General features: G+C 43.0%; 3 protein-coding genes across 3 annotated transcripts; all 3 read left to right on the plus strand.

Annotated features, from left to right (window-relative positions):
• The first annotated feature begins 517 nt into the window (after positions 1-517).
• Positions 518-3,957, plus strand: LOC311139206 (transmembrane protein 222-like). The gene is made up of 6 exons (XM_084174108.1): positions 518-649; positions 922-1,006; positions 1,139-1,170; positions 1,291-1,387; positions 1,711-1,841; positions 3,309-3,957. Exons 1-6 carry the CDS (start codon positions 537-539, stop codon positions 3,394-3,396), a joined length of 546 nt encoding a protein of 181 aa, XP_084030234.1. The 5' UTR covers positions 518-536; the 3' UTR covers positions 3,397-3,957.
• Positions 3,958-5,496: 1,539 nt separating this feature from the next.
• On the plus strand, positions 5,497-7,516 carry LOC311139444 (trophoblast glycoprotein-like; the record flags this gene model as incomplete). Its single annotated transcript, XM_084174320.1, has 2 exons — positions 5,497-5,756; positions 6,502-7,516. The coding sequence occupies 2 exons, from the start codon at positions 5,497-5,499 to the stop codon at positions 7,514-7,516; spliced, it is 1,275 nt and encodes a 424-aa protein (XP_084030446.1).
• Positions 7,517-19,460: 11,944 nt separating this feature from the next.
• Positions 19,461-24,225, plus strand: LOC311139706 (keratinocyte differentiation factor 1-like). Its single transcript, XM_084174627.1, has 4 exons — positions 19,461-19,721; positions 20,290-21,410; positions 21,779-21,856; positions 23,258-24,225. The coding sequence occupies exons 2-4, from the start codon at positions 20,309-20,311 to the stop codon at positions 23,347-23,349; spliced, it is 1,272 nt and encodes a 423-aa protein (XP_084030753.1). The 5' UTR covers positions 19,461-19,721; positions 20,290-20,308; the 3' UTR covers positions 23,350-24,225.
• Positions 24,226-25,386: the final 1,161 nt, after the last annotated feature.

Consider the following 25,386-nt stretch of genomic DNA (forward strand, 5'->3'; position numbering starts at 1 on the left):
CCTGACAGGTGTGGCATATCAAGAAGCTGATTAAATAGCATGATCATTACACAGGTCCACCTTGTGCTGGGGACAATAAAAGGCCACTAAAATGTGCAGTTCTGTCACACAACACAATGCCACGGATGTCTCAAATTTTAAGGGAACATGCAATTGGCATGCAGACTTCTGGAATGTTCATTTCGCTAACATAAACTGCCTCCAACATCGTTTTAGAGAATTTGGCAGTATGTCCAACCAGCCTCACAACCATATCCGGCTTCTTCACATTGGATCTTTGATCAATCTTTTTTTTGCTAAAAAGCTATTTTCCCATTTTAATGGAAATCGAAGGTACTTAATTGTTACCCAGAAATTATTTGATATTGATAAAAAACGGCTGCATTGCGCCTTTAATTAATATCCAGGCTGGCTTTGTGAGATTTGGTGCGTGACTTCTTTGCAGACGGTCTGGAACGCGGCAGCCATACGCGCCTACGCAGTTTTACGCAGTTAGTTTAGCAGCCATAGCCGGCGTCACACTGTCAAAATTACTGATGGCGGATGAAATAGACATAATGATTAATTATAACGGGGGATACGAAAAAATAGACCGGAAAAACAGCCGTTATCCGTATTGTATCGTTTGGACACCTATTCCAATATTGTCGTGAGTAGCCACTTTTCCGGTTGTTTTCTTTTGCTCACAATCTGAAATGGAGACACTATTTACGTGACAGATCATGTTGATAAACATCAATGGTCATGTAGGGTATTATATCTTTTGGACATTTAAATCACTAGCTTGCATTATAACTAGTGAATTTTCAAATACTATGTGGCTGGAATTAAAATGCCCATACCGTTAGATGCCCTATAATATGCGCGCACTCTTTATTCCTAGGACCCCCCAATACAGTGCTGTACCTCTGTTTTGCTCAGGTGGTTGCTCCCCTTCATTGGTCACATGGGGATCTGTACTTCTGCAGGCGTGATAAGAGACTTCGCTGGATCATACTTTGTGTCTGTGAGTATATGCAGATCTTGCTTTATGACAGTAGGCCTACAGTTTTATATGCATAAGCCTAATAAGCCTAATGTTATTATTGGACCATCTGTTTCGTGATAGTTCCTCAACATTTCCCATATTTCCTTTCAGGAAGATAATATGGCCTTTGGAAGACCAACAAAGTAAGTTGGCATTGTTCGTTCAATGCATGGAGCTAGGCCTGGCATATAGTGCTCAAAATTGACATGCAGGCATTGCAGTTATGTAGTAAGGTATTTGCAACATTGCTTGTCTCTTAACAGGTACTGGAAGCTTGATGTTGATAAGGTGTGTGGCACTGGCTCAGCTGCCTGGGACAAGGCTGTGCACGATGCATCGGAGGAGTACAAATGCAGGCCGGTATGAACATTGACAGTGTCATAATGAGACAGACAGGAGGGTCTAGTAGTGGAATTATATTTCCTTCCTAGGTTCTATTGAACATCTTCAAAAAAGGCCTATTTAACATCTTCAAAACAGGCCTATTGAACACCATCAAAAAAGGTTTATTGAACACCTTCAAAAAAGACCTATTGAATGTTTTCAGGAAAGGCCTATTGTAAAGGGTAAAGGTATTTATATGTACATGTTTCGTACAATGATTGTAAAGGCCCATTTGTAGCGATATTGACAAAAACACCTAGAGTTAGACCTGACTAGCCTTCTTCCTCTGTCTCTTGTAGCACAACCTCTGCTGTGATAACTGTCACTCCCACGTGGCCCTGGCCCTCAACCTCATGCGTTATGACAACAGAACATCCTGGAACATGGTCAACCTATGCCTGCAGTCCCTTATCCATGGCAAGCATGTCAGGTGAGATACCATGCAATTATGCAATGAAGAGGTACTCTACTGTATGTAACAGAGTATGCTCATTCCTGTCCTAACCTAGGCACGAACACTGGACCTTCTATACAACAATACTTGGCACTCACAAAGCATCATTCTGACTGACCGATCCCTCTATGTGTATGTGCGTTTCCTCTGGATCATTTGACTAACTGGTGTGGAAGGGCTAGAATCAGACATGCTGATGAAATGGGCAGAAGCAAACTATTCAACACCTGTCTGCATGACAAAACAGAGCATCACCGAGTCTGAACAAGCACGCATGCACCCCTGCAGAAGGGACAGAGGAGCTCCAGACACTGGGAAACATATGCTGTGGAGAAACCCCCTCATTATTCTCCCCCGACCCACATAGGGAGCTGGCGTCACTGCTTTGTGCAGCCTCCACATTATCGTCCGAGGGCACCACATCCTTAAACAGTGGGGCGCCATGTAATTAATCATTGCCAGATGTGGCCCCCTCATCACCACATCAACTCTCTGCTGGGGCTCTCACTACTGGATCAGGGGGGGACAGGGGTGAAGGAGAGGGTGGAGGACGGGGAGGGAGTGAGGGGGAGGGAGTTGGGTAAACCTCTGGGAGATAAGGTAGTTGGTCTGCCCTCAGTGCCCTGTGTAAATTACCCTGGCTTCGGGGAAATTTTACCGACTGCACGTCCTTACCGGTCCCTATGTACTGCCCTACAAAGGCAAAGGTAACCCTCAAGCATTTTATCGCCATAAACTAAGGACTGTTTCATCACGCAGAATGTTTATACCTAAAAACATTTTCTTGACTTTGTGCAGAATCTACAATCTAAATGTGTTTATCCAACACTCTTGTTGTTTTTCTGTTTGACTTTGTATGGTCATTTATTTGACTTAAGGGTCATTGGTCAAATCAGTGCTCATTGTTGATATGCATATAAAATTACTTCAGAATAAGATAATAAATCAGTGAATTATCACGTATCTACCTACAACATATTTGGCTGGACAGCAAATAAATAATAAGCAATTTTTCTCAGTTTCACTGTTTGCATAGTTACTGCTCTTTGTATTGCAGAGCTGGCAACTGCAGTCAAGACATGGTGGAACAAAGCCAAAGTGCAGTAACTTCAGTTACTGCTGTTTTCCTGGGTTTTTACTTGGATTTTGTAGTTGCTGCAAATTTCAAACTCAAACTTTCTCTGAAACTGAACATAATTGAACCAGGTCACTTTGTCACAAGATAAAACTGATACTACAAAGCCTGATTTCAGTCTTAATTCAATTTTGACCAAAAATGTGTAGTTACTGCGTTTTGCCTTTGTACGGCAGTATAGATGACAAATGTCTTAGAGTATGTGTTTTTGAATGTGTTTTTGACCAACTGCTGAAATGTGAGGATTTAATGGCTGCTGTTACCACTCTCACTGTGCTCTCTCTCTCTCTCCCACTGTCCTTCCCCAGCTGTGTGGCGTTCCTCAAGACCTGGCTGCCCTTCCTCATGCTGACTGGAGCCCTCGTCACCTTCATCCTAACGCTCAACCTGCACTGACCACACAAGGAACTCTACCTACATGTACATATTACCTCAATTACCTCGACTAACCGGTGCCCCTTTTTTGGGGGGTATTCTTTCTTAAAACTGCATTGTTGGTTAAGGGCTTGTAAGTAAGCATTCCAATGTTGTATTCAGCGCATGTGACAAATAACATTTGTTTTGACTTGATTTGATTTGAAGGGACACTGAGAGGGAAATGGAGGAGTGGAGAGATAATACAAGGGATTTTCCTGCTCAGCTGTAATCACAAAAGGGAAAGAAGAAGAAGAAACATTTCGATGGGACACTTCTTTGTGCAGTACTAATATTCACACTCTCCGACATCCATCAGAAAGGTGTCATGAGGGCAGTTATGTCCAGCTGTTCTGGCTTGTTTTGAAGTACCTTTTACTCGATTCAGAAAGGAATGTTGTATAAATGAATGTTTGGCTTGGAATAGTCATAACCATAGATATAGAACTGATATAGCATCTGCTAAATGAAGAGAATTTAAATGTAAATGTATTGTCTATGGTCATAAATTCATATTGGTCTCTTTCACTGACCCCTAAACTCCATTTAACCAGTGTGGGCCCTCTGTCAAGAACTACTGCTCTTAAATGCCCCAGCTAATACCAGCTCATCATTTTACTTTGTAATTGTTTACTGTATTTTATCAGACAGTATTCGTTTTTCATGCAATAAGTTCTCTGAAGCAACATGCTTGGGAATGGTAATATACTGTACAGTAGTACATAATCATGACCACGCATTCGATAGAATTACAGAAATTGTGGGAAATAGGCTATACCATATAGGCTAGTAAAGTCAAATCAAATTGTATTTGTCATGCTTCGTAAACCGGTGTAGACTAACAGTGAGATGCTTCCCATCAATGCAGAGAGAAGGAAAATAGAGAAATAATAGAAAAGTAATAATAAATACACAGAGTAACGCTAACCTTCCTATATATACATGGGGTACCAGTACCGAGTCAATGTGCAGGGGTACGAGGTAATTGAGGTAGATATGTACATATAACTAGGAATAAAGTGACTAGGCAACAGGATAGATCAACCGTAGCAGCAGCGTATGTGATGAGTCAAAAAAGTTAGTGCAAAAAGGGTCAATGCAGATAGTCCGGATAGTTATTTGGTTAACTATTTAACTAAACTATTTAACTGTCTTATGGCTTGGGGGTAGAAGCTGTTCAGGGTCCTGTTGGTTCCAGACTTGGTGCATCGGTACCGCTTGCCGTAAGGTAGCAGAGAGAACAGTCTATGACTTGGATGGCTGGAGTCTTTAACCGCCTGTTATTGATGTCCTGGATGGCAGGGAGCTCGGCCCAAGTGAGGGCAGCACGTAGCCTCGAGGTTAGAGCGTTGGGTTCGAATACCGGAGCCAACAAATCTGTCGCTGTGCCTTTGAGCAAGGCACTTAACCCTAATTGCTCCAGGGGCTCTGTACAATGGCGACCCTGGCCGTGACCCCACTCCCTGCAGGTGTCTCAGGGGAGTTGGGATATGCAAAAAAAAAAAAAAAAAAAAAAACATCCAATACACACTTGTGTGTAACAGGACAAATATAAGCACCGCCAAATTATTAAATGTACTGGGCACAGCCCTCTGTTTTTTGTTGTTATTTATTGGTAAGGCAATACTTACGTTTTTTGTTGTTATTTATTTGAAGAAATGGAAATGAATTTACATAATATGCATGGCCTACTTGTTCATTGTTTATAAACTGTTAAATCATATCACACAAATACACCACAGAGGTCTACTGTACTGTGTACTGCGCGGATAGTAGAATATTATGCGTGTCTGTGCCTTTAAAAAACGTTCACTGTTATTCCTCTCCTTGATTCTGCGCCGGTATTTCAATTCAAGCCAACAATTCGCCAGTCCTGTTGCTCAGCAGATGAAACATCCGTCTCACTCTCACTCAATGCAGACACAAACCATTGGGCTATCATTTAGCAACAACGAAAGGCTAACACCTCATTGTACCGTTATATCATAATTGATGTGCATGATACGGCGTAATGGGACTCACCATCACCTGCTCCTTCTGTATATTCTGGTATTTGTCAGTTTAGAACTTTTCTGTTGAGTTATGCATAATTTGGTGATATTTATGCTTTTTGGTGCGCTACTCTGTGCGCCCCGCCAGTGCTTGGAGTGCCCATCAGGCTGCCAATGCTTTGCTGACACGCGCACAGTGAAATGCGTTTCCAAGGACCTTCGCGCCATACCACAAGATATTCCAGGATACACAAAGAATGTGATCATCACAGGAGACAATATATTCAGAATTGGATCAGAGACATTTCAAGAACTGAAAAATGTCACCAACATCATTTTGAGCAACAATAGGTGAGTAAATATTCTCATTAAAGAGAATTGTGTTCTGAGGTGTCACTACAGACCCTGGTTTGATCCCAGTCTGTGTCACAGCCGGCCCTGACCAGGAGACTCATGAGGCAGTGCACAATTGGCCCAGCGTTGTCCGGGTTAGGGGAGGGTTTGGCCTGCTGGGATGTCCTTGTCCCATCGCGCTCTAGCGACTCCTTGTGGCGGGCCTGGCGCCTGCAAGCTGACTTTGGCCGCCAGTTGTATGGTGTTTCCTCCGACACACTGGTGCGGCTGGCTTCCGGGTTAAGCGAGCAGTGTGTCAAGAAGCAGTGCGGCTTGGCAGGGTCGTGTTTTGGAGGATGCATGGCTCTCGACCTTCGCCTCTCCCGAGTCCGTATGGGAGTTGCAGCGATGGGACAAGACTGTAACTACCAATTGGATATCACGAAATTGGGGAGAAAAAGGGGTAAAAAGTAAAATATATATTTTTAAAAAATTTAAGAGAATTGTGTTCTTGCCATTGTAGAGATTTCACATTTTCAACCATTGAGACGTATGCATGTGTATTTACTAGCCTATACATTAATGAATATTTTTTGAGTTATGATTCTAAACTACAACAAAATGATTATTCCATGAATGCCATCACACCAACTTATGAAATATTTAGAGACCCTATTTGAGCATAACAATCATTCAGCAAACATTACTTCCGAGTCCAATAAGTGGTTTTGGGACTGTAAACATGGTCCATCTGTCTTCCCAGGATCACAGAGGTTGCGTCCCACAGCTTCTCTACCCTTTCTTACCTGCGCTCCCTGGATATGAGCTGTAACCATCTGGCTCTCATCCACCCTGAAGCACTCAACATCCCAGGGAGTCCTCTAAAGGAGCTCAACCTCAGCCGCTCCCTCTATAATTACACCTCCCTGACTGATCTCACCAACGCACTGCGCTGGGGAGGCCTAGGAGGGCTGCACAGCCTAGACCTCTCCGGGAACCGCCTGGTCTTCCTACCCCCAGGGATGTTCTCCCACCTCCCCAGCCTGCAGCACCTCCTCCTGGGTAACAACTCCCTAGCATCGCTCTACAACGGCACCTTCATTGGCCTGCTCCGCCTGGAGCTGCTCGACCTGACCCACAACTTTTTCAGGGCGTTCCGAGGCGATGCTCTGGGGGAGCTGGAGAGGCTGGGGCAAGCCCCCCGCATCCTGCTGAGCCACAACCCCTATGTCTGCACATGTGAGATCCGAGACTTTGCCGTGTGGCTCAAGAGCTCCCAGGCTCAGGTGTGGGATGCAGAAGCCCTGACCTGCGCCTCACCCTGGGAGTTTCAGAACAGGCCCCTGCGGGGGCTCGGGGTCCAAGTTATCGGATGCCATGTCACTTCACCATCTTTGGTCGGAATCAGAAACGAGGTGGGTGACCTCTCCCTGCAGACCTCCTACGTCCTCCTGGGTCTGGTGCTGGGCTTTGTGGGCATGCTCTTCCTCTTTGTTCTCTACCTCAACCGGCAAGGTATTAAAAAGTGGGTGGTGAAGAGGCGAGATGCCTGCCATGACGTGTTGGAGGGGTATCACCACCGCTATGAGATCGACACTGACCCACGCCGGGAATACCTTTCAAAAGATGTCAGTGTCAAAGAGAAGCCACCGACAAACGGTCGTTTTGGACAGGCTCCCTCAGATAACCGCTTATCACAGCTACCCACTGAAACCTGTTTAGTTCAGATCCCCTCAGACACACAGCTCAAACCAGGCTCCTTCTCGGTGGATTTGTGATTCCTCATTCCCTGGAATGGAACTGGACTGAGTGAACTTGCATTCAGGGTTGGGTAGGTTACTTTCTAAATGTAATCTGTTACAGTTACTAGCTACCTGTCCAAAATTGTAATCAGTAACGTAACTTTTGGATTACCCAAACTCAGTAACGTAATCGGATAACTTTCCCCTTAAGAGGTATTAGAAGTAGACAAAAATGATCCATAGAACACATTTGTGTGTCATGATAGTGGTCTCTGACTTGTGGTCAGACTGGCTCAGGTGGAACAAACTTAAACCTGTGCTTTTATCAATGCTGAATTAAATGTCATTGAGAAAACAGCAAACATCCTTTCTGAATTTGAAAGTAATCCAAGAAGTAATCTAGTTTTTCAAAAGCATCTGTAATCCGATTACAATTACAGTTTTTTTTGTAATCAGATTACATGTAATCCGTTTCTGCCCAACCCTGCTCACATTTGTTAGGGACATACCTGTATCATACATTTCTGTACTGTTGAATATACAGTTCTACAGTTTATACTCATATAAGAGATGTAATTATGCTATTTAATGGAGAGCCTATTTTAAGTGTGAACAGCCAAGCTCGTTGTACCTGCATGTAGCCTTCATGCCTTTCTTACTGTGGCCACATTTTTACTGACTTGCATAGATTTAACCAAGTTGCTATCTGTCTTTGGTGTTGTATGTATTATTATATTATACTTTGTGGGTCTTATTGACACATCTAGATGGAACCAAAGCAATATAGCATACCTGAAGGGTCTTGACTGCAAAACTAACCTTGAATGTCTACTCTTTTGAGAAGATTCAATGATTCCACGCTGCACTAAGTCATCTTTTTGTCCTTAACTGACTTTGTAACCAGACGTGACAGGGCAAGAAAGAAAGGGCACATATTTTCAGAGTGCAGAAGTGATATGGTATCGAAGGGATGAAGCATGATATGGTGTGGTGTATAAACTCATGTGCATAAGTTACCAGTTGGATGTAGGATCATTTAAATTAAACAATTGTAAAACCCGTTTGTGCTGCTCAATAAAACAAATGTTCAAAATGTTATCAAAATCACATTTGCTGTAAGTTTCCAGTTAGTCTTAAATTAACTTTACAACTCTACAGGGAACTCTTGGAATTACACTGCTCCATTGCCCACTTCTGTTACTATGTGTAGGGCTAGTGTGATTCTCCTGTTTAACGCAGATGGGGATAGGGGGATGATTAAGTGTGTCTGTAGGGGGAAAGTGGGACAAGATGAAGGATGCTAGTTAGAGTTGCACCTGCTGGCTCTGCAGATAGTGGTGCATCTCTCTATCCTGTGTGTGAGTTTATTTGCAGGACTTTGTAACTAATGATCGCTATTGATCAAAGCAGCACTGACAGTATATATTAATCTCCATCACAATGCTACTGGCTCTGGTGTGTGTGAGTTTATCTATTCAGTATGCATATTTGAGTGATCTTATTATATGATATAGCACTAAATGATGTCTGATATGTTGTTGCAGTAATGTAAAGTGCAAATCGTTTTAAAGATTGATTGCTTGCTACACACATGTTTTCAAGGATGTCAAGTCCATATTTTAATTTGTCATTAAGTGGCATCTTCAGCTAAAAGTACATATGCTAAGTCACCCAAGGTAAGTGACGTGTTGCACTGATACACTAGTGATACAGGCCTCAGTTGATGTCAAAATGATGGAGGTGTAAGGAGGAAGTGGTACGCACTGGCAGGATTTCTAAAACACCTGGAAACACTGGCTATCATCAGTAATCCCAGCAAGGTCTACATGCACTCTACTGAAGACAGTAAATGGGCTGGGATTCCCCGTGCACTGAGTAAGGTCAAAGCCAGTCCTCTAATTACATGCACTTGGTGCAGCATAGGCCGCGCATTTCTCCCGGCTCACTCATTATTTGTTGGAAGAGAGGGGAACTCTGAAGTATGGGGCATAACCTACAGAAAGTCATCACAAAAAAGGAGAGTAGATAAAAGGTTCATAAGCTCGAAGCAAACGACACCTGGAAGCGTTTCAATGGTTTTACGTGATTGGTGAGCCCATGTTTTGCGCTATGATTTTTCAGCTACTGGAGGTGCATTGCACCTTTATTTTGATTGGAAACAGAAATCTATGATATAGACATTGAATGTGTTTAAATAGTTCATTTTCACCCTTTTACCAAGGAATACGATCACCTCACCACACCAACTACATTTGCCAGGCAGCTGTTTTACACCAGCAAGCTCCACTCACATCAGTTATTTCATGCAGTAAAGTGAAAAATATATAGAAGTTATGTCACTTTTAGGCTGAGGTATTGCTATTATTGTGTGACTGGGTCCTATAGGGGGTTTAGGCCAGGTTTTTAAAAAATTTACTCTTCAGAGAACCAACCCATTTGGGTCAAATCAGTCAAATGTGTGAGGGTGCCCTCTACTGGCATGAGCTTACTGTCTCTGTTAGAAATGACCATAGAAGTAGGTCACTCTAATTCTATGGTCATATCTAACAAAGGGATGACATGTTGCCTCCTGTGACGCCATAGGCCACTGTATTGCAGTACCACAACAACCTAATTCCAAGAGTCCAATCAAACATAACGAGTATCACAAATTGCCTGAGGGAAGGTTGCGTTTGAATTTGAAGTTTGACTCTGAAATAAAGTTTGTCACAATTGATATCTGGGTGGGTGATTTTGCTTTACACACTGGACTTCCAGATGTTGAGGCAGTTTGTGATAGATACCCTGATGCCCCCCTTGATCCCGAAGCAATGGGCCAGCACCCCTCCTATCAACATAGACACACTGACAGTTCTGAGAAATCTCTACCAACACTGGACAATGACACAGGCCACCACCGGACACAGATCTCACCATACCATCAGAGATGCTAATACACCCAGGTTTGGAGCCATGTTTGGAGAACCTCTTACCCGACTAACTGAGCTCGGGAGTGGGGAGAGAGCAGGATCGAGCGGACCTGTCTGGAGGAGGAAGGTTGGAGAGGTCAATGGGAGTGCTGAAAGAAGGAAGGAGGCTGAAATATGGTTATTTTGGGCCTCTCTGTTCCTCTCTGTTCCTCTCTGTTCATACACTTGGGCAGAGCTTCTGTGTGTTGGGTGGCATAAGCCTGACCAGCTTCAGATGCCCTCTACAGGTACAGTGATGTGAATGGCACTGGGGGTATGAGGAAGTCTTTGAAAGGCTATAAGATAGCACAATACTTTGGTAGCAACCCACTGGGGACACACTGGTTGAATCAACATTGTTTCCACGTCATTTCAATTAGATTATGTTGAACCAACATTGAATTGACGTCTGAGCCCATTGGGAAGGCAACAAGATGAATGAAAAACGGCACTTTATATATAGTTTTGTTTTCTACCAAGACTTAAGCATGCATTTTTCTTCCCTTCTTAAGATATTGGATGTGTCAGAGTTTGATGGACAGGAGAAGCAGAAGAGAGTTGAGTGGGAGTGGGAAGTCAAACCAGCATCAACCTCCCATTGCTCCACAAAGAAGAGGGGCTCTACAAAGAAGGGGAGGCACTCACCAACCTACTGATGATTGACAACCCTTAGATATTGAGGGTCAGCATTTCAAGACCTTTTATACTAGACAGTGTTTTATCCAGATTGCCAATATGGGGCATCATTCATTCTTATTTGACATTTTTGAATGCAACTTTTGCTAATAAAATATACTTTTTATTTGCATTAACTTGTGTGCTACATTTTTTAGGTTTTAAATGACTTATAAAAACTAAAATCGTTTGAGGCATTATGACTGGAATAGTTTAAGGAAAACCTTCAATATAATAAAATAAAAATGGAAATTAATAAAATGATTGAACCATCTATTTCCGTATATATTCCTGAATTTATGTATTTATTTATGTGTTGCAATTTCTATTTCTCTATTTAATTTCCATGTTTAATTATTTATTGACTGGTATTTATTTCAAGTGACACTGGGCATTCCATATCTCTGATGCTACTCATATCAGTAGATCTCTGGTCAGATACTTTGTAAATTGCGCAGATGATAAAGATATCATATGAATACATATCCGCCTGGTGGCCGAGACATTGCGAAATGGCGGAGCTTGAATCCGAGGGCGGTGGAAAAAAGGATGAGTGGACTTTTGTCCAAAAGAATGAAAATGTTGTGGAAAATGCGTAGGAATGCATTTTGGGGGTAAACAAGGTATGTCCAACTTAGTGGATCAAAAATATAACCGCAACATGTAAAGTGTTGGTCCCATGTTTCATGAGATGAAATAAAAAATCCCAGAAATGTTCCATATGCACAAAAAGCTTTGTTTACAGTGAGGGAAAAAAGTATTTGATCCCCTGCTGATTTTGTACATTTGCCCACTGACAAAGAAATTATCAGTCTATCATTTTAATGGTAGGTTTATTTGAACAGTGAGAGACAGAATAACAACAAAAAAATCCAGAAAAACGCATGTCAAAAATGTTATAAATTGATTTGCATTTTAATGAGGGAAATAAGTATTTGACCCCCTCTCAATCAGAAAGATTTCTGGCTCCCAGGTGTCTTTTATACAGGTAACGAGCTGAGATTAGGAGCACACTCTTAAAGGGAGTGCTCCTAATCTCAGCTTGTTACCTGTATAAAAGACACCTGTCCACAGAAGCAATCAATCAATCAGATTCCAAACTCTCCACCATGGCCAAGACCAAAGAGTTCTCCAAGGATGTCAGGGACAAGATTGTAGACCTACACAAGGCTGGAATGGGCTACAAGACCATGCGAGATCTCACCTCGTGGAGTTCCAATGATCATGAGAACGGTGAGGTTTCAGCCTAGAACTACACAGGAGGATCTTGTCAATGATGTCAAGGCAGCTGGGACCATAGTCACCAAGAAAACAATTGGTAACACATTACGCCGTGAATGACTGAAATCCTGCAGCGCCTGCAAGGTCCCCCTGCTCAAGAAAGCACATATACATTGCTGTCTGAAGTTTGCCAATGAACATCTGAATAATTCAGAGGAGAACTGGGTGAAAGTGTTGTGGTCAGATGAGACCAACATCGAGCTCTTTGGCATCAACTCAACTCGCCGTGTTTGGAGGAGGAGGAATGCTGCCTATGACCCCAAGAACACCATCCCCACCGTCAAACATGGAGGTGGAAACATTATGCTTTGGGGGTGTTTTTCTGCTAAGGGGACAGGACAACTTCACCGTATCAAAGGGACGATGGACGGGGCCATGTACCATCAAATCTTGGGTGAGAACCTCCTTCCCTCTGCCAGGGCATTGAAAATGGGTTGTGGGTGGGTATTCCAGCATGACAATGACCCAAAACACACGGCCAAGGCAACAAAGGAGTGGCTCAAGAAGAAGCACATTAAGGTCCTGGAGTGGCCTAGCCAGTCTCCAGACCTTAATCCCATAGAAAATATGTGGAGGGAGCTGAAGGTTCGAGTTGCCAAACGTCAGCCTCGAAACCTTAATGACTTGGAGAAGATCTGCAAAGAGGAGTGGAACAAAATCCCTCCTGAGATGTGTGCAAACCTGGTGGCCAACTACAAGAAAAGTCTGACCTCTGTGATTGCCAACAAGTACTAAGTCATGTTTTGCAGAGGGGTCAAATACTTATTTCCCTCATTAAAATGCAAATCAAGTTATAACATTTTTGACATGCGTTTTTCTGGATTTTTTTGTTTGTTATTCTGTCTCTCACTGTTCAAACAAACCTACCATTAAAATTATAGACTGATCATGTCTTTGTCAGTGGGCAAACGTACAAATTCAGCAGGGGATCAAATACTTTTTTCCTTCACTGTACATACCTGTTAGTGGGGAGGGGGGGTGCTGAGGAGTATTTCTGTCTGTAATAAAGCCCTTTTGTGGGGAAAAACTAACTATGATTGGCTGGGCCTGGCTCCCCAGTGGGTGGGCCTATGCCCTCCCAGGCTCATCTATGGCTGCGCCCCTGCCCAGCCATGTGAAATCCATAGATTGATTTCAATTTATGAACTGTAACTCAGTAAAATCTTTGAAATTGTTGTATGTTGCGTTTATATTTTTGTTCAGTATACATTTAAGAAAAGTATAACATGTCTAAAGATTACTTTTCAACATTGCCTGCTCCCTAGCATTCTCACTACTTAGAAAAACATAATATTGTAGGGCAGGGATCATCAACTAGATTCAGCCGCGGGCCAACTTTTTCTGGAGCGGATGGTCGGGGGGCCGGAACATAATTACAAATAATTTGTAGACTGCAAATTGACCGCAAGAACGTACTCATTTCAAACCTTGCTTACGTTTGTATACGATCATGTGTTTCTTAAATTAAAATCACTTGGAGCTGATTTCCTGGTGTTTTTACAGTCTTTTATGTCCAACAATGAAAATTCCACACAACTCTTTTCACAATTCATTTCCATGCAAATCTCTCTCGGACAAGGTGACTTTTATCAATATATTCGGCTTTATTTACTCTCAGATTCGAAAATGCTAATTAGCATCAAAGTACACATCACGCAAAACTACAAATCCCTGCAAGCTCCTGCACGTCATCTCTAGCTGACACCTTTGCCAACAGGTATTGTGTCAATTTATAACTTGCACAAGACAGTTCACAGAATTGTCCATTTAAAAAATGTAGCCAATTTATTAATTACTACATTTAGATAGTTAATTAGATAGATTCTTAGCTTTGCCTCGATTCGGCAGTCTCGTCCAGATCATCATGGCATTTGTAGTTGGGGCGGCAGGTAGCTTAGTGGTTAAGAACGTTGTGCCAGTAACTGAAAGGTTGCTGGTTCTAATCCCTGAGCCGACTAGGTGAAAAATCTGTCGATGTGCTCTTGAGCAAGGCACGTAACCCTAATTGCTCCTGTAAGTTGCTCTGGATAAGAGCGTCTGCTAAATGACTAAAATGTAAATGTAGCAGCTAATAAGCATTTCATTTTTGGGGGGTAAATACAGGCGAATATATTGATAAAAGTGACTTTGTCCTAGAGAGATTTACACAGTTATCAAAACTTCATGCCAGGGTAAGCCTACAGGAAATACAGCCCTTATTTTTAGTGTTTATAAAATCCCCTATGGGAAAAATGAATGGTGGATAAACAATTGAAACCATTTCCCTGTTTGACCGCTAGGTTTTATGGGTATTATGACTCATACTATGGACTTCCCCTCATTAGCGCAAAGACAGTACAGTATGAAGATAGGCTAAAACTGCTTCTCCGATAGAAATCCCTGATCACACTTGTAGGCGACATCATGGCAATGTTGGCTAGCTAAGCTCATGCATAGAAACACGTCATCCGGTCTAACGGTCATCTGGCACCAAACTATACAATATAAAGTAGTTTTTGACAAAAATCAAAACGTGTCAGTTTGCCACTTTCACAAGGTTGGAGTAATAACATGTCCAACTACTTCAAACATTGGCTCGAATCTAGGTTGTGCCATTAGATTGCAAGAAACTAAGGAATAATGTTTCACTTCTCTCATTGACTTCACAAACGGCTTAGTCTGTTTGGTCTGTTTCGCAGGCGTTCCCGGAAGTCTGGCGATGTTGCACCTCTGGGTTTAGAAACTCTGTGACTAGAGTCATGGCAGCAAAACTAGCTGGAGCCTATCCACATTTAGACTTCCGGTTTTTGGATTTTGCTTTCAAACTAAAAGTCCACGGTAAAATGCTATGTGAATGATACGAAATCAATATTTTTTGCAGCTTTGCATTGTGCACAATGTTAAAATTATAACTACATTTTTTTGACAATTATAATTTTCTAAAATATATCATAATTTTGATTGTATGATTCTTGTTTATTTACTAGTGCTATTGTTGAAGAATGCAATTTTGAAATGTGATGTTTAAGAAACGTCACTGTATTTTTGTTGTATTGCACAAACAATTTGCACTGTACAGAAAAAACGATTGATTGGTCCATTGGTCACAATGTGAATAACAGTACATTAAATACATATTGGCTTATAGAGCAAAAACTATTCTAGGTGCCGCAGTAAAAGCACTTTAGGGAATACTCAGTAGGGTCAGTAGAATCTATATATGGTGACATTTCATGAGCTCTGCCTCTGAATAATACGGAGTGTTACTGGACTTTAACTGTGGTCAAACAGCTTAAAGTGGGTTGCCTGGACACTATACGGTACAAATATAGCACTGTACAGGAAAAATGATTGATTATGTGACCATAAAACCAGGGTCCAGTCTACTCACTAGAGTCCCTAGAATACAAAACAGGTGAGTTTGAAAAAAAGCTAGGTCACAGGAAGCTTTATGTTGACATTTGAACAGTGAGACGCATATCAGAACCATGGACAGCTACCCTTTTAGAACGTTATGTTGTCACTTTCAGCCAAATATGTGGCCCAAAAGCATTTTAATGTGATTTCATATTTTAGTCATTGTAAAACCACACACTGGTAAAGAGAAAACATTACTACCTGTCTCAAATTAACTGGGGTGGAAAATACTCAGTTGGGGTTCTACTAACCAAATACAGTGGGGGAAAAAAGTATTTAGTCAGCCACCAATTGTGCAAGTTCTCCCACTTAAAAACATGAGAGAGGCCTGTAATTTTCATCATAGGTACACGTCAACTATGACAGACAAAATAAGAAAAAGAAATCCAGAAAATCACATTGAAGGATTTTTAATGAATTTATTTGCAAATTATGGTGGAGAATAAGTATTTGGTCAATAACAAAAGTTTCTCAATACTTTGTTATATACCCTTTGTTGGCAATTACACAGGTCAAACGTTTTCTGTAAGTCTTCACAAGGTTTTCACACACTGTTGCTGGTATTTTGGCCCATTCCTCCATGCTGATCTCCTCTAGAGCAGTGATGTTTTGGGGCTGTCGCTGGGCAACACGGACTTTCAACTCCCTCCAAAGATTTTCTATGGGGTTGAGATCTGGAGACTGGCTAGGCCACTCCAGGACCTTGAAATGCTTCTTACGAAGCCACTCCTTCGTTGCCCGGGCGGTGTGTTTGGGATCATTGTCATGCTGAAAGACCCAGCCACGTTTCATCTTCAATGCCCTTGCTGATGGAAGGAGGTTTTCACTCAAAATCTCACGATACATGGCCCCATTCATTCTTTCCTTTACACGGATCAGTCGTCCTGGTCCCTTTGCAGAAAAACAGCCCCAAAGTATGATGTTTCCACCCCCATGCTTCACAGTAGGTATGGTGTTCTTTGGATGCAACTCAGCATTCTTTGTCCTCCAAACACGACGAGTTGAGTTTTTACCAAAAAGTTATATTTTGGTTTCATCTGACCATATGACATTCTCCCAATCCTCTTCTGGATCATCCAAATGCACTCTAGCAAACTTCAGACGGGCCTGGACATGTACTGGCTTAAGCAGGGGGACATGTCTGGCACTGCAGGATTTGAGTCCCTGGCGGCGTAGTGTGTTACTGATGGTAGGCTTTGTTACTTTGGTCCCAGCTCTCTGCAGGTCATTCACTAGGTCCCCCCGTGTGGTTCTGGGATTTTTGCTCACCGTTCTTGTGATCATTTTGACCCCACGGGGTGAGATCTTGCGTGGAGCCCCAGATCGAGGGAGATTATCAGTGGTCTTGTATGTCTTCCATTTCCTAATAATTGCTCCCTCTCTATAATTTTAATGGTAGGTTTATTTGAACAGTGATAGACAGAATAACATTTAAAAAATCCAGAAAAACGCATGTCAAAAATGTTATAAATTGATTTGCATTTTAATGAGGGAAATAAGTATTTGACCCCTCTGCAAAACATGACTTAGTACTTGGTGGCAAAACCCTTGTTGGCAATCACAGAGGTCAGACGTTTCTTGTAGTTGGCCACCAGGTTTGCACACATCTCAGGAGGGATTTTGTCCCACTCCTCTTTGCAGATCTTCTCCAAGTCATTAAGGTTTCGAGGCTGACGTTTGGCAACTCGAACCCTCAGCTCCCTCCACAGATGTTCTATGGGATTAAGGTCTGGAGACTGGCTAGGCCACTCCAGGACCTTAATGTGCTTCTTCTTGAGCCACTCCTTTGTTGCCTTGGCCGTGTGTTTTGGGTCATTGTCATGCTGGAATACCTTTCCACGACCCATTTTCAATGCCCTGGCTGAGGGAAAGAGGTTCTCACCCAAAATTTGATGGTACATGGCCCCATCCATTGTCCCTTTGATGCGGTGAAGTTGTCCTGTCCCCTTAGCAGAAAAACACCCCCAAAGCATAATGTTTCCACCTCCATGTTTGACTGTGGGATGGTGTTCTTGGGGTCATAGGCAGCATTCCTCCTCCTCCAAACAAGGCGAGTTGAGTTGATGCCAAAGAGCTCCATTTTGGTCTCATCTGACCACAACACTTTCACCCAGTTCTCCTCTGAATCATTCAGATGTTCATTGGCAAACTTCAGACGGGCATGTATATGTGCTTTCTTGAGCAGGGGGACCTTGAGGGCGCTGCAGGATTTTAGTGTTTCACAGCGTAGTGTGTTACCAATTGTTTTTTTGGTGACTATGGTCCCAGCTGCCTTGAGATCATTGACAAGATCCTCCCGTGTAGTTCTGGGCTGATTCCTCACCGTTCTCATGATCATTGGAACTCCACGAGGTGAGATCTTGCATGGAGCCCCAGGCCGAGGGAGATTGACAGTTCTTTTGTGTTTCTTCCATTTGCGAATAATCGCACCAACTGTTGTGACCTTCTCACCAAGCTGCTTGGCGATGGTCTTGTAGCCCATTCCAGCCTTGTGTAGGTCTACAATCTTGTCCCTGACATCCTTGGAGAGCTCTTTGGTCTTGGCCATGGTGGAGAGTTTGGAATCTGATTGATTGCTTCTGTGGACAGGTGTCTTTTATACAGGTAACAAACTGAGATTAGGAGCACTCCCTTTAAGAGTGTGCTCCTAATCTCAGCTCGTTACCTGTATAAAAGACACCTGGGAGCCAGAAATCTTTCTGATTGAGAGGGGGTAAAATACTTATTTCCCTCATTAAAATGCAAATCAATTTATAATATTTTTGACATGCGTTTTTCTGGATTATTTTGTTGTTATTCTGTCTCTCACTGTTCAAATAAACCTACCATTAAAATGATAGACTGATCATTTCTTTGTCAGTGGGCAAACGTACAAAATCAGCAGGGGATCAAATACTTTTTTCCCTCACTGTATATGGTGATTTGCATTGTGGCCAATGTAATTGGTGGAGTAAAAGGTCAGCAACACTCCATATTATACATAACATCTGTGCCCATGAAATTACACCATATATGGATTCTACCGACCCTACTGAGTATTCCCTACAATACTTTTACTGCAACACCTAGAATAGTTTTTGCTCTATAAGCCAATATGTATTCCATTCAGGGGTATTCAACTCTTACCCTACGAGGTCCGGAGCCTGCTGGTTTTCTGTTCTACCTGATAATTAATTGCACCCACCTGTTGTGCCAGGTCTAAATCGGTCCCTGATTAGAGGGGAACAATGAAAACAAGCAGTGGCACTGGCTTGGAGGTCCAGAGTTGAGTTTGAGGGCTTGAGTGTTTTGCATTGTGGGCAATGGAATGGGTGGAGTAAAAGGCCAGTAACACTCCGTATTATTCAGAGCCCAATGAAATGACACCAAATATACATTCTATAGACCCTACTGAGTACTACCTACATTATTTTTACTGTGGCACCTAGAATAGTTTTTGCTCTATACACCAATAATATTTCATATACAGTGATTTGCATTGTGGGTACTTATTTGACCTTGGAATATGTTTTAAAACCCACATGTATTGAACATGTCACTTAAATATGAACGTTGTGTTTAGACAATTATTTTTTATATATTATGATTAAATACAGGTTATTGACACTTTTCTACTATTACGTGGGGGACTTTTATTTTGAACATTTCTGATCGTCACCTTTTACCTGTGGGTGGGTGTTGCAGAATTAGGATTTACCTGTAGCCGCAGGTAATAACCTACACGGGGAGACGAAGGAACATAACACTGTGGAATTTACCAGTAAGAGTTTAGTGCGTAGGGTTGGTAGCGAGCTATTTGTCTTGAAATCTGTATACTTTGTTGTGAAGAAAACACAGTTGGAGAGTTGAGAAACTCGACCCAAATAAAACATTTTCCGTACGGACTTCCGTAATTTTATCGGCGTCAAGAGTTACCAAAGGTAACCCAAGCGATTTATGCGGTAAGTTAACTTCTCAAATGTTCACCGTATGAAGAAGCTTATCCTAATTTCGAACAAGCTTAACTCTACCCCAACATAAAGTGATCTTATAGGCGACATGTTATTTGTGTTTTCTGTAAATATTCTATAAAAACTCATATTTAACAAACGTCCACATTTCTTTATTACCCTACAAAGGTAGCCTACCTGATCAAAATAGGACGAACGCACGCACGGAAAATGTATCCAAAACAAAGTAATTGTGACAATTCCACAGGCCAAACTGATAAGCGATTTAGATTGACTTGAAAGTTATCAGAATTGGATGACATTTTCATATTGCATTCTCTCACATTGCATGATTGTTAAAACATCTATCTGCAAAGTAGCCTACAATAACAAACTATGGGATGTATCTCAAAATACAGTATTAGTTCAATGTTTGGCGTCAATAGTCTACTTGTTGCAACAGGAAATGTTTCATGTGACTGTGACTGACAAAAGAGAGATGATTAGTAAGCATAATTACTGTGTTTAGATATGACTATTATAAAGTGTTCATATTCCATTGTTCCCATCACATTGAAAGGTCCCAGGCGCTTTGAGCCATGCCTGGCCACAGCACAGGGGCTCCCCAGAAGTCCCGCCACGACAAACAACACAGCGGACACAGCACCAGGGCTGACGGCTACAAGCAGGGCCGCACCATCTCTAGAGACAGCACCGCAAGCCAAGAGTCCTACAAGGACCCCCATGCTGACCACAACACAAGGGAACAGTACCATGGAGACTACTCCCGTCACTCTGAGGGCCAGCAAGGCCGCAGAGGAGCCCCCCCAACACGACACGTCAACGGGCGGGGGTCAGAGACACTGGGCTTCATCCCTGGCTCAGCAGACTCTCCCCAGAGCACAAATGCATGTGGCTCCTGTGCCGCTATGGGCTGGAGCGGCTGCAAGGCTCTCCTCTGCTGTATCTTCACCTGTGGCTTCTATGGCAGCCAGGATCCCTGTCTGCCTGTCAACAGCGAGAGCTCCACGGACCACCCCAGCAAGGCCGACGCTGAGCAGCCCCACCCCCCTAACGGCATGTCCGTGTCCAACCCCACCTGCGGCATCCCTCTGGAGCCCAGCATCAAGCCTTCTAAGCAGCCCTCCAAGCTGCCTCCCAGTGACAGCTTCCACTACAAGGACGTCCGCATCGGGGGCCAGACGGTGGTCTATCCCACCTCGTCGTCGGGCCCCAAACGGACGCGTACGGGCGGAAAGGGCGACAGCCAGCGTCCTGTCAGCAACACCAGCACCATCTACTCCCGGGAGGACCTGGATCTGGACGACCTGAGCGACAGCGGCACGGACATCGACTCGCTCATCACTAAGAAACTTCTAGAGCTCTACGCGCTGCACCAGATCGACCAACTGGCCAAGTGCACATCTGACTCGTCGTTCTCAAGGAAGACCAATGAGATCAGCGAGCTGATCAGCAGCATTGCTCAGGACTACAACCTGGAGCAGCAGGAGGCAGAGTGCAGGCTGGTGCATGGTGTGATCCGCATCAGCACACGCAAAGCCAAGAAGAACAAATACTCCAACTCCCAGGCACAGGAGCCAGTGCACCAGCAGCCGCGAGCAAACGGGAGGAACGACAGAGGGACCCTCCTTCCTGACAGTGGCAATGAAACAATGACGTACACATTTAACAGCAGTGAGAGTAAGAGAGGGTTAATACATTCATGTATACATTCAACATAACTAGTGCATTTCAGGTATTGAGGGTCTTGCTAGAATAAGGATGACACAAAGTTTTGTCTTTCAATTTAAGTCAGAAAATCCAACAATGAATTTTATTCCTCATGACTTTCTCATTTAACCACACACTTTTCCCATATTCTTGCTTCACATGTTTCTGTTGCATACCAAAATGATATAGTCAGTCACATCCCCATAGATGACTCTGCTGAAATGCTTTTGGTGCGCTAGTGTTCGTTGTCTCACCTCTTCAATATCATTGAGTCTCCATTTTCTATTCATTCATATACATCTATGTTTGAGTAACTCTACATTGTGTTTTTACCACAGTGGAGCCTGAGGTGAAAGTGTCGGAGCTGACCCAGTCAGACGAACTAGCCAGGAAGATGAGGCACTACAGTGGAAGAAGTAAGTACTTCTGGACTTGAATTCACAAAGTCTCACAGTAGGAGGGCTGATATAGGATCAGTTTAGTATTTAATATCATAATGAATAAGATTATATGGACATGGGGTACCTGATCCTAGATCAGCACTCCTCTGAGATGCTTTTTGAAAACGTGCCCTAGTCTCTACTACTATATCAAGACCCTGTACTTCCCCATACCATATATGTTATACTGTATAAGATGTATCTTGAATCTGAGCCAGCATCTATATACAGTATTGCCTTTACAGTATGGCGGGTTCTGTAGCATTTGTGTAATTGTTCTACACTGGAAATACTCTATCATATCTGATCCGATAAAACATGTTTTTCAAACAATAACACATTGTTTCCTTGTTGTGGCTCATGGAATAGTTACATTTACTTGTCCTGGGCAATGTTCATTTAGGCACCAAACAGAAGAAAACTGACGAACAGGGAAGGACTAGCTAGACTTGTCAATCTAGAAATGCTCATTTTCCATTGCAAAAGGTTTTAAAACATTTCTAGCTGCGTGCCCTAATGAACACAACCCTGGGTTCTATTGGGCAGCAGAGGTAGTAGGCTTATCCTCTGGGTTGACTGACTGTTCCTGTAAGTCATGGTAGCTGAGGGGCTCTATGTTCAACCCAGCCATTGTGCCCAGTGCAGCTGCAGGTGTTTTCTAACCGCTTCTCTGTTCTCCAGTGGCATACCATGCTTTGATGTGACTCCTGGAGAATAAAAGCCTTCGCATTCCTTCTTTTTCTATGTGCTGTTTTGTCCTGGCTATTCCTCCACCTCCTCCTCCTCTCTGCCACCTTATACACCCCTTGCATCCCATCTCAGTTTCCCTATTTGCTCAGGGTAGGTGGTAGTGGGGGTGCATACCGCCCCCTCCGGCAGTGTATCAGGTCACATTAAATACCTGCCACATAATGGTCGATGGTTTATTATGTAATAAGGGGAGTAACACTGGTTACAGCTTTTTTAGTTGCACAGTGGTGAGAATGGAAGGTGAGGGGGTGTCTTATTACAGTGCCTTTGAATGGAGGAACATTGTGGTGTTTTCACACTGTATGCATCTGTGGGAGTGTGCCAGGATATCAGAATCAGCTGTCAGAATGTAATTTTCTATCTTTATTTGATAAAGGGCTGGTTTACTGGACACAGATTAAACCTAGTCCTAGATATAAAACTGCTCAATGGAGAATCTGTTGAAATGGCTTTTAAATCCAGGACTATGATTAATCTGTGTCCAGGAAACTGGTCCATATGGTATAGTGTGGGTCAGTAATCAGTTATCATTAAAGTGGTGACTTCAAATATTGTTATACCTTGTAGTCTGTCTGCCTGTCATTCCAATACTGGCTGGTAAATGTCTCTCTATTCTTGCCCTCCTAGCCTACTCCTCCAGCTCAGCTACAGCCTACTCTCCCTACCAGCATGACACAGAGACCGACTCGTCAGGGGCCCCACTGCTGCACGTCCTCTGAACGTCATGACAAGGTCAACACAAAGTCCAGGGCACAACATTATCAAGGGCCTCAACCGAACTGGGGCTGGCTGTTGTGTGATAGTGGGAAATGTTTGTTCATCAGCCTATTGTTCCTCCAACACTGTCATGCTTTCCTGTCATTCCTCCAACACTGTCATGCTTCCCTGGAACTGTAATATAAGGACAGAGTGACAGAGAGGATCTTAAGTGTTGGACTATTGAAGCCATCTCCTCACTCTGGTGTGGAATCAGCATGTCCTTCCACACCATGGAACCATCCGTGAGTGGGACTCAGGCCTGCTTGCAAGGGGGAAGGGAGAGATGGTGGCACCACTCTACGGGTGCCCAATTGGCACATATCTGAACATCGGAAAAACAAGGGATATTTTTTTTTACAGGGGAAGAAAACTATGGACTTTTATTGTGTATTTGCGTGCTATGTTGCAAGTTGTTTTTATACCAGTTATGTTGTTGCCTTGCCACTCTAAGCAGAGACACTAAAATCACTCCATGCCATTTTAACTCAGTCCTCAGTAAAGTGACTGACCATAATGCGTAACCGTCCCTGTTTTAGTGTGTGACTGTGTGTGCGTGCATGACTGTGTGCATGTGTGACTATGTGCGTGCGTGACTGTGTGTGTGACAGTGCGTTAGGGCAGATTGGCACCCTGCCATTTGGACCCAGTAGCAGGTTTAGCTTCATACTTTACTTTCAGTGTCAAAGGAGTTATTTTTTCCAAGTAAACTTTGCTTCTTGGTTTGTCTAAACATCTCTTTTGGAAATGGGGCATTGGATCACTTTAAATAAAAAAAAAGGCAATGTATAGTTACATTTTTATCAAAATAAAAAAAGGAATGAATCCCCTTGCCTGTTTATGTTTGTTTAATAAACTCTGTTCTATTATTTATTATAGTTAACTTAAAACTAATAGAGTATGCTTATTGGACTGCATCCTAACTTACATTTTAGTCATTTAGCAGACGCTCTTATCCAGAGCAACTTACAGTTAGTGCATACATTATTACTTTTTTCATACCCCCTGTGGGAATTGAACCCACGAGCATGGCGTTGCAAATCAACTGAGCTTCATCCCTGCCGGCCATTCACTCCCCTACTCTGGGCCAATTGCGGGCCGCCCCACGGGTCTCCCGGTCACGGCCGGCTACGACAGAGCCTGTATTCGAACCAGGATCTCTAGTGGCACAGCTAGCTTTGCGCCACTCGGGAGACTAACTTGAGATCTGTTCATGAGATTTCCATTGACACCAATGCTTGACTTGAGTTAAACACAGATCTCAAGGATGGATTCAGTCCATTGAGTCTTGAGAATTACTCTGTTTATGCACAGATATGTATTATTGGGGAAGACTTGGGAGTGTGTTTTTGATGTTGGGTTAGTCTCTAATTTGTCATTCGATCAGATGTATGTTAACGGTCAGCTATGCAGCAGAAGAAAGATCTAATGTTGGCTACTACAGTTCTAAGAAGCCTGTACTGGTATTTTATTTTATATTTATTTCACTCTTTCCTTCCCATGAAATGTGTTAACGGGCATCGCTGTATATTCTTTCAACACTAACTACTCCTGCATTCTTGTTTTGCCTGCTCTCCCTGTCACAGCAACATGTTTGTGCAATGTTGTTGGGCTACTTTTTCAGCACTCACTGTATTTCTCCCCGTCTCTCAAATTACTGTATTGTCAGCCTTCTCCCCCCCCACCCAGGTCAGTGTGTTGTCAGTCTATTTCCGCCCTCAGTGAAAAAGGAGTAACTCGTTTGACTGGTTTTGACAAGAGGAGATAACATCCTGCTGTTTGTCCTGAGTAGTCGCAGAGGAGGGGCGCGCTATGAAGAAATGAATAATTTCTCTCTTAGTGTCCCGAAGCTCTGTTGTGGTTCGTTTCTGTTTTCCCTGGCTATCTGCCCCCTCTCCATTCCAGTTCTACCTGTGTGAGGTGTCATGTAAATTATAGCTATTTCACAACTGACACCTCATGCGAGGTCCCATGGCTAAACCGAATGGCACAGAGAATGT

The sequence above is a fragment of the Coregonus lavaretus genome (genome assembly GCF_964263955.1).
Source record: "Coregonus lavaretus genome assembly, chromosome: 13".
Classification (NCBI taxonomy): Eukaryota; Metazoa; Chordata; class Actinopteri; order Salmoniformes; family Salmonidae; genus Coregonus; species Coregonus lavaretus.